The sequence below is a fragment of the Mus caroli genome, chromosome 5 (assembly GCF_900094665.2).
Source record: "Mus caroli chromosome 5, CAROLI_EIJ_v1.1, whole genome shotgun sequence".
NCBI classification, from domain to species: domain Eukaryota; kingdom Metazoa; phylum Chordata; class Mammalia; order Rodentia; family Muridae; genus Mus; species Mus caroli.
In genome coordinates, this window is record NC_034574.1 from 130,134,591 (window position 1) to 130,148,456 (window position 13,866).

At 49.0% G+C, this 13,866-nt stretch overlaps 1 protein-coding gene across 2 annotated transcripts in view; it reads right to left on the minus strand.

The window, feature by feature from the left end:
• Positions 1-4,657, minus strand: part of Slc12a9 (solute carrier family 12 member 9) — an 18,914-nt gene extending 14,257 nt beyond the window's left edge. Inside the window, exons 1-4 of one of the 2 annotated variants that reach the window (XM_021162406.2) lie at positions 4,126-4,657; positions 2,712-2,934; positions 2,376-2,510; positions 1,189-1,320 (exon numbers count right to left, since the gene is read on the minus strand). In XM_021162406.2, the coding sequence (XP_021018065.1) occupies positions 1,189-1,320; positions 2,376-2,510; positions 2,712-2,892 (448 nt within the window). In that variant the 5' untranslated portion in view covers positions 2,893-2,934; positions 4,126-4,657. The other variant, XM_021162404.2, reaches the window with a different exon arrangement.
• Between the last annotated feature and the right edge of the window lie 9,209 nt (positions 4,658-13,866).

Sequence of the window (13,866 nt, forward strand, 5' to 3'; positions counted from 1 at the left end):
ACACACACAGAGAGAGAGAGAGAGAGAGAGAGAGAGAGAGAGAGAGAGAGAGAGAGAGAGAGAGTTTGTACCTGTAGTTGGTAGAGGGCTTACTTAGCATACATAAAGGCCTGGGTTTCGTTCCCAGCATCCACATAAAACCAGTCTCAGTGGCACATGCCTGCAATCTAACTATTGGAAGATGGCGACAGAAGAGTCAGAAGTCCATCGTCATCTTCAGGATGGTTTGGGATACGTGAGCCTTTTCCCTTTCCCTTCCTTTCCTTTCCTTTCCTTCTTTCTTTTTTCTTTCTTTCTTTTTTTTTCTTTTTTTTTTTTGGTCTCATTATGTAGCTCAAGCTGTTTTGGAACTCACTGTGTAGACCAGGCTGGGTCTCAAGCTCACAAGATTCGCCTCTCTCTGCCTCCCAAGTACTGAGATGAGAGGTGCGTGCTACCCCACCTGGCAGATGACCCACTTCTATTTGGGATCTTGGAGGTGAGGAGATAAAACTTTAATCTGGACCACACTTTCCGCTGGCCGCCTATATGAAGGACATGGATGAAGGACGCTCTCTCTTCGCCTGCTTGTTCTCATCCTCACTAGCAAATCCACTCCTTCACTGGCAGTACAGCCTACTTCTTCAGGATTCCGGTTTATACAGAAGACCAGCTGAGACACCAAGCCTCGCAGACCAAACAACTCCTGGATTCTTAGACCTTCCACTCATAGGCAGCCATTGTTGGACTAGCTGAAGCACAGCTTGTAAGTCATTCTAATTAAATTCCCATACATGTGTGTGTGTGTGTGTGTGTGTGTAAGGAAAAGTGATAAGGGAAGATAGCCAACATTGACCTTTGGCCTCTACCGAGGCATACTCAAGCTCACCTACACATGCACATACACACAACACACATGTACACTCCATACATGCCCCCCCCCAAAAAAAACAGAAAGAAAAGAAAACACATCTAAACAAGAACCTAACGTTTGAAGCAAGCTTAAAATTTTGTGTTGGGAGCATTCATTGCTGTCCTTGGCCACATGTGGCCAGAACACTACAGGTTGGACATGCCTGGGGACAGTAAGTTCCCTGGGGGCAGAGACAAGCACTGGGTTGCCCATGTGCATCTTGGGAGACATGACTCCACAATCCCAGATTCTGAGAAGCCCAGCACCCCCCAGACCAGCTTGGGGAGAACACAGACCAGCCCCGAAGACGTCCAGTATAGACTCCACCAGTCCCAGCAGGGATACGGCACAGCCACAGACGTTAGCCAGGTAGAACATGAGGCCGATGCTGCCACCAACCTCCGGCCCCAGAGTCCTGCTGATCATGACTAAAAGTGGAAGCAGGAGATTGAGCGTTAAGGGAAAAGAAACTGAAAGAGAGGAAGGGGCCCTAAGCCAACCTCCCAGCTGCTTCACATCCAGGTTTCCTGTAAGCATCAGCTCAGCTGCCAGCAATGCTGTGCCTCTGTCCTCATCTCTACATAAATCCTAAGAATGCACAGCCTAACCCATTTCCCGCCCTGGGATACATGAGCCCATTGGTCAGGCAAGCCCTCTACCCTGAGCGCCTCCCTTGCTCTCTTTTTACTCTTTATTTTGTTTGTTTTTTAATTTTTTTTAAAAAAAGAATTCATTTCATGTACATTGGTGTTTTGCCTGCATGTGTGTCTGTGTGAGGGTGACCGGAGCGTCTGGAACTGGAGTTACAGACAGTTGTGAGCTGCCACATGGGTGCTGGGAATCAAACCCTGGCCCTCTGGAAGAGCAGCCAGTACACTTAACCCCTGAGCCATCTCTCCAGCCACCACCTTGTGTGTTTTTGATACAAGGTCTCAAGTAGCCCTGGTAGCTTTCAACTCACTATGGGCTGGATGATCCAGAACTCCTCAGCATTAGAGGCACGGTTCACCATGTCCCTCTCTTTATTTTTTTATTTAGCCCAGGCTGGTCTCAAATTCATTCTGTAGCCTAGGGTACTCTTGGGATTTTCATCCTCCTGCCTCCATCTCCCAGGTACCCAGGGTGAGAGTCCTGCATTTCCACGCCTGGTATCACTTTCCTCATCTGTACAATGACTATCAGTGAGCATTTTTTTGTGGTTGTTGTTGTTGTTAGAGGGGGAGAAGGACTGGGGATCGAACCCTGAAGTTCATGCATGCTGGGCAAGCACTCTACCCCTGAGCCACACACACACTCTGTGCTTAAAAAACGCTAACTGCTAACAGTGTTAGGAGACCAGGCATGAAGATAAGAGTGCTGGTCACCTTTACCTGCTATATTCATTAACATTTGGCCTACTTTCAGACGATATTGGCCCCTTTCCCCTCCTGAACCTTGGAGGACAGAAATACCCAGACCCCAGTCCATCTAGGTTGGAGGATACAGTAGGCTCCGCCCCCTCTCACAGCTCCATTGGTGGCAATGGCACACACTGAGAGGACTGTTAGTGCCAGAATGATGTAGGCAACCAGTAGCATCGCCAAGGCCTGCAACAGCCCAGCGTGGCCCACCACGAACCCTGCACAGGGGGAGAAAAGCAGGTCACAAGGGATACTTATGTTCCTCTCCCCCTCCCCGCTCCCCCCATCCCACTGGCCAGCACAGTCCCACAGCAGAGCCTCACACAAAGCCTCAAGGGGTCTTACCCTCCATCTGACCACATGTACTAGGGTCCATCCCTAGCCTCAGCCCCTTCCCAATAATTCCCTCCTCTACTCACCAATCCTCAGAAACACGACTATGCTAAACATGGACAGAACCGTGGGTACCACCACACCCAGGAAGGTGGAGAGCTTGCGGGCTGATGGCACTCCAGATACTCCAGCTCCATTGGGAGGGAAGGCAGCCCCCTCTTCCCCCAGAAGCCGGTAGGCCAAAAGAGGGGAGCTCTCACTGGCCATTGCTGAACGCCAGCAGAGGAAGCCACAAAAGGGCTAGGAGACCTGTAAAAAGAGGTTTTAGTGGCTGGATAGCAATACCGCAGACCCTCTCTCCCTAAAAAAAACCCTAATTAAACACTCAGAGTTTCCTCAAAAGGAGAGTTGCAAAGGACACACACACACACACACACACACACACAGGGCACAGAAACTGTCCCAGCAACTTCCTCACTCTCGGACCCTGGTGTTTAAATAATCAGGGTCCCTTTCAGTTCTTAGGGACCGTGTCATCCTCCGTGCCTCTGAAACTAGGGGTAGCAGTGACTCTGCGAAAGGGACACAGATCCCCTTGTCAAATAGGTCTCGCCTTAATTGGCAACAAGAGGGGAAGAAGATCTCCTCAAAGGGAAGTTAGCTACAACCAGTAAACACCTCCTCCCAAGTCCTATGCTGCTCCTGTCGAGTGCCCTCAATACAGCACCTCACACAGGGGCAATAAGAAACTTTCAAAGCTCTCAAAGCTCCACCTTGTATCACCCCTGTCCCTCAACGCAGCTCAATCCTGACCAGATTTTTCTAATCTCTACAACGAGCCCTCCAAACTCTATCAATCCAAACAGAGCCATCAATTGTCCAAACACAAATGCAGGCAGCCTGGCATCACGCCACACAGGGTCCTCAGGGTCCTCCTCCCCCACCCACCCGCTCTTGTCCACTTGCTCCAGTAACAGGATGCCTGGGGGGTAGGACAGGCATCTGGCTCCAGCCTGCCAAGTGCACCGTGCATCTGGGTGCCGCAGGGTGCTCACTCACCACCCTAGGAATGAAGCTGCTCCGGTGTGATCCCAGCACGCCTGGGGGGCTCCGCTCTAAACCGAGGGGGCGAGGGAGCCGGAAAAAGCAAGCGGGCTACCGGGATGTCAGGCCCGGAGCCTGCCCTCCCCAGCAAGGCGTCCCATTGGTCCCGATTCAAGCCCCGCCTCAAAGGTGTGGTCTACACTCAAGCCCCGCCCACACTCTCGTACCGTGCCTGTGCAAGCCAAACCGTTCCACGTGCGTCTCGGGTGTCTTTTGCAAGGTAGTGGGTCACGATCCTCAGAGCCCCCCCGTTACCAGGATGCTAGCAGATGCCCATGGTGAGGGACTGACTGCACTCCGAGCTCCAGGGCGCCCCCAGGAGTATCTGAAAGGGGCGCGTGGCGACTGCGGAAAAGTGGAGTGGGCGGAACCGCGGCACCTGACTCAGGTACACACCTGGGAACTGAGAGCGACGTCGGTCAGCGCCTTCCGGAGTCGTACTATTTCAGCTTCTCCGGAGACCCAGAGTGCCTCGGGCTTCCAGCCTGGTCCCTTTCACATCCAGAGGAGACCCTCTCTCCTCGTCCAGTTTCAGCTCGCAGGCTGCGCTCTTCTCTTCGGCCACCGGAGGGAGCCGTGAACCTCCATCCCGACTCAGGTCCGGGTAAATAAGCCGGTAACCCTGCTTGCTTTTGTGCCTAAGACCCTGTAACTGTGAGCTGGGCAGTGGTGGCCGCACGTCTTTAATCCCAGCACTTGGGAGGCAGAAGCGGGCGGATTTCTGAGTTCAAGGCCAGCCTGGTCTACAGAGTGCGTTCCAGGACAGCCACGGCTACAGAGAAACCCTGTCTCGAAAAAAGAAAAAAGAAAATATCCTCTATCTGTGACCCCTAAAACTCCAACTTCAAACCTTACAGGTCTTACCAACGACGCTTCCTCATCTATAAAACGAGACTTAAAAAAAGACATCCCGGGCTGGTGAGATGGCTCAGTGGGTAAGAGCACCCGACTGCTCTTCCGAAGGTCCAGAGTTCAAATCCCAGCAACCACATGGTGGCTCACAACCATCCGTAAGGAGATCTGGAGTGTCTGAAGACAGCTACAGTGTACTTACATATAATAAATAAATAAATAAATCTTTAAAAAAAAAAAAAGACATCCCTTCAAAGAGGGCAGTTGAGAGATGAACTAATCGTGTATACTCGCAGGGGGCATGGGTGGGGGCGCTCTTTATGTAGACCGGGCTAGCCCCATTTCAATACATAGCTGAAGACTTCATGCTTCTGATCCTCCAGCCTATCCCTCCCACGTGTTGGGATTACAGCTAAGTAACAGCACAGCCTGATGCTAATATTTATTTTCCTAAAAGAGCACTGCTCCCACCCGCCCCGAGATTAAACACAGAGCCTCAAGCACACTAAGTGATGCTATAGTACATACGCAGCAGCCTTAACACATTGACTCTTTAGTCCAATACATACATATTCATTTTTCCCCTCGCACAGTATTGTATTAAATATGCATAACCATTCTATGAGTGCACGCTCTATTACTGTGGTTGTATTAGATTAGAGGACTGAAGACGGGAAACTTTTTTTCTTTAGATTTTTTTTTTTTAATGTTGTATTTTGTCTCATGTATGTATGTGTACCACGTGCGTGCCTAGTGGCCATAAAGGTTAGAAGGGGGTGCTGGATCCCATGGGAGTATAGGTACGGGTGATTGTGAACCACCACGTAGGTGATGGGAACGGAATCTGGGTACTCTGCAAGAGCAGCAAGTGCCCCCAGTGAGCCATCTCACTGGTCCCCCTTGGAGACCTTTAGCCACATGTTCTGAATTTTTTATGTAGCGTAGCGATTCATGATCACCCTGTTATTTAGACCTCCAGAATGAGCACAGTTATAGAGTCTCACATTCCCATAGAAGAGGCTGGGGCTCCAAGTTACCAAAAGCGCTTGTCATACAAGCACAAAGACCCGAGTTCTGATCCCCAGAGCTCAAGTAAAGGAATCTGAATAAGCCGGATGCTGGGGAGGCAGACAAGAGGATCCCTGGGGCTCAGCATAGCTGCATTGGTGACCTCCAGGTTCAGTGAAAGAAATAAAGTAGAAAGTTACTGGGAAAGACACGTGACCTAGGCTTCCTTGTGCATATGAATTTATGTGGACACAGACAGGCACACCTACTGTGGCTCTACCAAGGATAAATCAGGCATCCTTGCTACCCATGTTTCAGACAATATTTGGCGATTTTTTTTTTTTTTTTAATTTCTGAAAGCTTGGATGTGGCTCCCTCCACTTTGACCATGCCAATAAGAACTGCTCTGGTCCTGCAGTTTGTGTGATTGTTTGAGCCTGGCTCTTAAGTAACCCAGGCTGCACAGCTGTGGATAACCATGAATTCCTAAGCTTCCTGCCTCCTCGTCCCAAGTGCTGGAATTATAGCTATCTTGCCACCATGCCTGCCTTCTTTCTTGGTTATGTCTCCCCCACCCCCTCAATTTTTCAAGACAAGGTTCCTCTGTATAGCCCTGCCTATTCTGGAACTTGGAACTTGTTTTGTAGATTGGCTGGCTTAAAACTCAGAGATCCATTTGCCTCTGCTTCTACCTCCCAAGGGCTGAGATGAAAGGTATGAGCTACCACATCTGGCTAGTCTTGTTTATGTTTTTTTGTTTGGTTGTTTTTGTTTTTGTTTTTTGTTTGTTTGTTTGTTTGTTTTTGAGACAGGGTTTCTCTGTAGCCCTGAATGTCCTGGAACTCACTCTGTAGACCAGGCTGGCCTCAAACTCAGAAATTCACCTGACTCTGCCTCCCAAGTGCTAGGATCAAAGGCGTGCGCCACCACTGCCCGGCTGTTGTTTATGTTTTAAGTGTGGTTTTCTCTGTTGGTTTTGAGACTGGGTTTCATGTAGCCCAGGTAGCTGGCACTCAACTGAATCTCAGAGGTATACCTATGGAATAGCACTAAGGTAGATCCTCTGACTATTACTACAGAAACCTTCCATCCAGTGAAATGTCTTCAGTAAGCAGCCCAGAATCAACTCCAGTGTCAGACAGCCTATCAGGGTAGGCTCACAACCCTTTCATAATCAGCCTCTCTCCCTGGAAGAGAGGAAAAATCAAATAAACTATATACTGATCATGGTAGTTCATGCTTGTAACCCCACCATTCACTCAAAAGGCTGGGACAAGGGGAATGAGGGTTCAAGGTCATCCTTGTCTTCATAGACAGTTTGAAGCCAGTGTAGTCTACATTAGAACCTATCTCAGCGGGGCTGGTGAGATGGCTCAGTGGGTAAGAGCACCTGACTGATCTTCCGAAGGTCCGAAGTTCAAATCCCAGCAACCACAGGGTAGCTCACAACCACCTGTAATGAGATCTGATGCCCTCTTCTGGTGCATCTGAAGACAACTACAGTGCATTACATGTAATAAATAAATAAATTAATTAATTAATTAAAAAAAAAAGAACCTATTTCAGCACTGAGGAAGGGGAGAAAGGAGGGGGAAGGAGCTGCCACCCTCTGGCTTTTTTTCTTTTCTTTTTTTTCTCCTTCCTCTTTCTTTCTTTCTTTCTTTCTTTCTTTATTCCTTCCTTCCTTCCTTCCTTCCTTCCTTCAAGACAGGGTCTCACTAGTGTAGCCTCTGCTGGCTTGGAATGTAGACCAGGCTTTCCTTGAACTCTACTTGTCTCTGCCTCCTGAGTGCTGGGCTTAAAAGCATGCCAGACCATTTCCGTCCCAATTAGCTTCACTTTAATTAACCATCAGAGCCTCTGGAAGCCACACAGCTACATGTATGTGCCCCGTAAGTTCAGGAAAAGGTATCAGGTCCCCTAGCACTGGAGTCACAGATGTTTGTGAGCCACCCTGTGGGTCCAGAGAACCAAAGCTCCTTGTTCTGCATCTGTATGCTTTGCTGCCTTAACCTTTGGGTCAAGATCTGATTAGTCTCCCAGTAGCTTCGCTGAAGATAACACCTCAACAGGTTATGATAACAGCCTTGGGGGTGGCTGGCTGTTCAGTGAAGTAAAGGCGGCTTTTGTTACGAAGACTCTGATTCTCTTGAGCTAACAAGTGTCCTCAGGGTGGCTGGGACTGGATGAGGAGTCTTGATCTCTGTATTCATTTCTTTTCACTTTAATGTAAGTTCCAGCCAAGCAAGGAAGCGATTATTCTGGCTCCGGGCTGGAGCAGGAGGCAGCTGGCTCACACTGGATCCAGTCTGGAAGCAGAGAGAGATGAATGCTGGCCCTCAGTTCAGTTCTTTTCATTCAGTCCCCAGCCTGCAGTAAGACGCCAGGCGACAGTGAGAGGGTGCCTCCCCACCTCAGCTAAGCTATCTAGAAAATCCCTCACAAAACCCAGAGGTTTGCTTCGTTGGTGACACTAGATCCTGTCGAAATGACAATGAAGATTAGCTGTCAGAGCCGCTGTCCCTGTCCTTGCATTTGTACCCTTTGCTGCCTTAACCTTTGGGTCAAATACTGTTCCACTTTGTATACAGACTTAGGTCAGTTGAGAACTATTTTGCCCCGGGCTGAAGAGATAGCTCAGCAGTTAAGGGCACTCCTTGCTTTTACTGTGCGTTCCCAGGACCCACATGGTGGCTCACAAACATCTGTGACTCCAGTTCTAGGGAACCTGATGCCTTCTCCTGAACTCTTTGGGGTGCGTGCACATGGGGCACATACACACAGGCAAAACGCTCAAACACGTAAAGAATTTTAAAAAGAGAAACGCTTTGTCCAAGGCGCCACAACACAGTTATTTGGTCTCTCATTTCCCCTTTCAAAATTAAGACAACCAACCACCCGCCTCAAACTGGGCATGGTAGCTGGCTCATCTCAGCACTGACAAAACAGAGGCAGGTGGACCTCAAGTTCAAGGACAGCTTGGACTACGTAGCCAGACCTGTCTCAAATAGATAGATAGATAGATAGATAGATAGATAGATAGATAGATAGATAGATAGATAGATAGATAAAAAGACATATCTTTAGACTGCAGTTGTAGAAATTCTCTGATTCTTCCATTCTACTGTAAGCCGACGCCAGTCTTACTCTTCACGTGACTGCACAGGCCCCGCCCTCAAGGAAGGGAATGTGGCGGCGCCCTGGGTGGCTTCAGAGAGGGCAATCAACGAGAGGACGCTGATGCGCCAGAGCGTCCACACCGGCGTGGTTTCTGCGGTTGTATGCTGGGAAGGCGGGAATTCTGGCGCTACGCACTGGACAGCCCTCTCCTCCCTAGTTGGTTTTTGTTTTGTTTTGTTTTGTTTTGTTTGTTTTTTTTAAGACGGAAAGCAAGCAAGCAAACAAAGAGCCCAACCACCTAAACTTCAGTGGTGGCATGATCTGACCACCTGCTACCTCCGCACTTCTCGGGTCCCAGGATGCAAGGCAGAAGGATGAACTTACGGCGTTTAGTAACTGTTCTTCCCCCTTTGTGTCAACACTTTGCCAACTTATTAAAGTGACCTCATGTCAGCGCAGCCTCTCATACACACACACACACACACAATCTGTCCTTTCCTTGTCCGATCAGGAAGTCCAATCAACCCGGGAACTCCGAACGAGACCTCATATGATAATATAATAATTTCCTGGCGATGCCCCCAATCCTCCCTCCCTCCCACCGTGAGTTCCCCAGAGTCTGGTGATCTGTCCCTACCCCCTCCACCACAACCATGTCCAGGTCCCTAGGGCAGATGAGCCCTTGGCCACCACCCCTCCAATTTCCTGAAAACCCAGCAAACAAAAGGCTCGGGAAGGGAGGCGAAGCTGAGCTGAGCAAGGCGCCCTTCCTGCAGGACAGCTGATGGAGCAAAAAAAAAAAAAAAAAGGTCCAGGAGGGAGCAGAGGGGAGGAATGACATTCCAGGGTTCCTCCATGAATCCCATTAGATCCTGGAGAGGAGGGAGAGCATCAAGGGACCTGGACCTTAGATGGCCCAGGGACACCTGAACTTGCAAGCTTGGTGGGGTGATGTCAACCTCAGGGAATGGAGGGGGTGGGAGCAATCTTGGGGTTCAGGTGTGCTGTTTGGCTCCCAAGCGAGAATAGTGGGGGCTGGGAGACGCCTGCGTCATCTCCTCTGGGACCCAGCCTACCTCCCCCTGGCCCGACCTGCTACCCTCTGTGGTGGCCCCACCCGGGGCCTGGCTTCCTGCTCCTCCCCAACACAGATCTTACCCGGCCAAGCTGACCTAGCCAGCTCTGATTCTTTAGGTCCTTTTAGAACTCCGGGTAACCTAGCCCCTAACCACTAATAGTTCTCAGAGTCCCAACCAGAGTAAGTCTCCAGCCAGCCCCTGCTCCCCGCCCCCTTTCCCATCAGGAACACAATAGTAAAGGAAAGAGCAGTCTGATGGTTGGGGCCGGAGATATTGGCATGGGAGGGGGGCTTGGCCTCACATCCTGACAGGCTGCCAAGGGAAGAGAGGAAACAAAAGACTTCCCCCCACCAGGACAATGAGCCTCCCACTAACTCTCCTCCACCCTCCCTTTGCTCCACCTTTCCAATCCCCTGCCACCTTAAACTCTGGCCCCAGTCTCTCAGCCTGCCTTCTACACTGTGCCCCGCCACACACTCACGCACACACAGGCACATGCACACACACACACACACACACACACACACACAGAGAGACACACACAGACGCACACACCAGCTAGCTCTGCCTTATCCGGTTCTCCTCCATCAGGTTCCAATAGGTTCTCTGTACTCTCTGATATCCCAACAGCAACCTCGGTCCTTCTTCTCCCTGACAGGGTTGAAGGCAATGTGGATAGGCTTCTCTGCAGTGGTAGGCGGTGAACCAGCCCCTTTCAACAATGACAGGCAAGTATTAGCATAGGCTTTATACACCAGTGTGGTGGCACACGCCTTTGGTCCCAGAACTCAGGAGGTTAAGGCAGACAGATCACGGGCTCAAGATCAACCTGATCTATAGAGAGAGTTCCAGGACAGCCAGGGGCTAGAAACTCTGTCTCAAAAAAACAAAACAAAACAAACTAAGACACGGGGAGAGGGGGGAACAGAGACAGACAGACAGACAGACAGACAGACAGACAGACAGACAGACAGATGGGGGTAGAAAGAGAAAAAGTGTTGCCTTGCCAAGAATGGCACCTCAACTCGGGCTGGACTCCTGGCAGTGAGACAGGGCTGAGGGGCTATCAGTTCCTTGCAGGTGGGATGGGACACCTGTCTCTATGCTGACACCAACAGAAGAAACAGTGGGTCAGCTGGTCTCGGTGTCTTTGATGGGTCATGAGCCTCTTTTTAAATGTTACTTATTTTGTGTGTGTGCTTGAGCATGCTCCAATGCAGCCTTGAGCCTGTGCTGTGGCTTGTGAGTAAAGGTGATAGAACTTGTGGGAGTTAGTTCTCTCTGTCCACCATGTGGGATGTGGGGCCTGGGGAATCAACCCTGCTGATCCATCTCTCCAGCTGTTCGTGTGTGTGTGTGTGTGTGTGTGTGTGTGTGTGGTGTGTGTTTACATGCACATGCATGTGTAAGCACTATGGTGTTCATGTGGAGGTAAGAGGTCAGCTTCTGGCATTTGTCCTCACTTCTACCTTGTTTGACACAGGGTCTCCCTTGTCATTCACCGGTGTACGCACCAGGATAATTGGCCCTCAACCATCCAGAGTGTTTTCTGTCTTTATCTCTCATCTTCCAATAGAGCTAAAAGTAGCAATTACAGATGTGGACTACCACATCTGTTTATGTGGGTTCTTTGGACTTGAACTCAGGTCCTCTTGCTTATATAGAGAGCTCTTTTTTCACTAAGCCATCTCTAACCCTGTCCTTATGTTTTGAATTTATTTCGTGTTCCATGAGACACAGGGTCTCACGGACATCAGACTGACCTTGAACTCAATATATACTCAAGGGTGTCCTTGAACCTGATCTTCCTGCCTCCACTGCCCATTGCTGGGATTACAGGAGTCTGTTATTTTGTTTGTTTGTTTGTTTGTTTGTTTGTTGGGACAGGGTTTTACTCTTTAGCTAGGCTGCCCTTGGACTCTTGACAATCCTCGTGCCTCGCTCTCCCAAAGAAGCCACCCATCCCGGCTTCTCTCCTGTCTGAAAATGTCAAGTCTCAGGCATCTCAGGCTGGCATACAGGGGGCTGGCATTTCAACCTAGTGCCCCAAAGCTTCACCTGGCACTTGCAACCTTTCGTGAATGGATTTCCCTTCTTTTTTTTTTTTTTTCCTTCTATGACTTTGAAATGTTTATGTGCATGGTGTTTTACATGCACGTATGTCTGTGTGAGCGCATTGGATCCCCTGGAACTGGAGTGGTGCTGGGAATTGAACTCAGGACCTCTGGTAGAGCAGCCAGCGCTCTTAACTGCTGAGCCATCTCTCTGGCTGTGACTGTGCTCACAAGTCTCTCCAGTGGGCTCTAAGCCTGTAAACCGCTTAAGGGGTAGCATTATGTTATCCAGGTATAATGGAACCTTTTAACAGAATGAACACAAACCCAACAACCATGCAAAGTCCTGAGCTGTCATGCCATAGTGAAAAGTGGGGTTAGAGAGAGACCTGTGGTGAACCCTCTGTTCTAATCAAGTGTCGAGCGATCATAGAAATTAGAAAGGTACACACCTTTAATTGGTGGTATTTATTATATATTATATAAAATAAACAATTGTGATGGTTTGTATATTCATGGACCAGGGAGTGGCACCATTTGGAGGTGTGGCCTTGTCGGAATAGGTGTGACCTGGTTGGAGTAGGTGTGTCACTGTTGGTGTGGGTTTAAGACTCTCATCCCAGTTGCCTGGAAGTCAGTCTTCCACTAGCCATCTTTGGATGAAGAAGTAGAACTCTCAGCTCTCTGCCTGCACCATGACAGCCTGGATGCTGCCATGCTTCCACCTTGATGATAATGGACTGAACTTCTGAACCTGTAAGCCAGCCCCAATTAAATGTTGTTTTTTATAAGACTTGCCTTGGTCATGGTGTCTTTCACAGCAGTAAAACCCTAACTAATACACAATATATGTATATACATGGAAAGTTCAGTTTCGAGAGTTGAGTATGTCAGGTAGAGACTGAGGGATGCTGGGAAAACCTGGAGGCCAGGTCTACTTTGGTAAAATATGCTGTTTGTCCTGGGTCCCAACCCAACAAGGTACAGTACCGTAGTTGAGGGCCCTAACTTATTAGATTCTTTGTAATGGTGGGGCATTTCTTTTCTTTTTTTTAATTTTAAGATTTATTTATTTATTTATTATATGTAAGTACACTGTAGCTATCTTTAGACACACCAGAAGAAGGCAGATCTCATTAGAGATGGTTGTGAGCCACCATGTAGTTGTCAAGATTTGAACTCAGGACCTCTGGAAGAATAGTCAGTACTCTTAACCACTGAGCCATCTCGTTAGCTCTCAGTGATGGGGCATTTCTGTCTGAGTTCTACAACTTCTTTTTCTTTCTTTTCTTTCTTTCCTTTTTTTGCCCCCTTTCAGATTTTGGTTTTTCAAGACAGGGTTTCTCTGTGGAGCCCTGGCTGTCCTAAAACTCACTCTGTAGACCAGGCTGGCCTTAAACTCAGAGATCCACCTGCCTCTGCCTCCAGAGCGCTGGGATTAAAAGCATGCACCACCACCAACTGGCTCCAGCTGTTATTTTAAAGTTGGGTTGTTCTCCTAAGGCCTCTGATGGGCCTGAGAGGGTCAGCTAAGAGATGTTTAGTTTGGCTTAGGGCCAAAGATGGAGTAGCGTTTGTTTTCTTAGGTAAACTGAATTCCTTAGGGCTCCACGTATGCCCACCTCTTTTAAGCTGTAGATTCTTAGCTGGCCCAGCATTGCAGGTATAGCCAGTGACTCCCCATAGGCAGCATCTGGCTACTGAGGGTGGCTGTTTGGACAAACAATCTCAAACTCCGCATCCCTGGAAGAAATGTACATAGTACACTCGGGAATCCTGCCCACTCCTATCTTAAGTTTAATCCCTTTAACCTGCAGTGTGTTCTCTCTCTATCCACCAACTGATGTTTAACTGTCTCTTCTACTGCAGAGGCCACTGGGAACCAGGCACACCTGCCTCCAACAAGCACCCAAGCCCATGGAGTTTTTTGTTTTGTTTTTTTTTAAACATTAGAAGAAGACCAATAAATTCACATTTTTACGTGAGGTTTTTCAGTTCCAGTGTATGGGCCTAAGCTGCAGTTG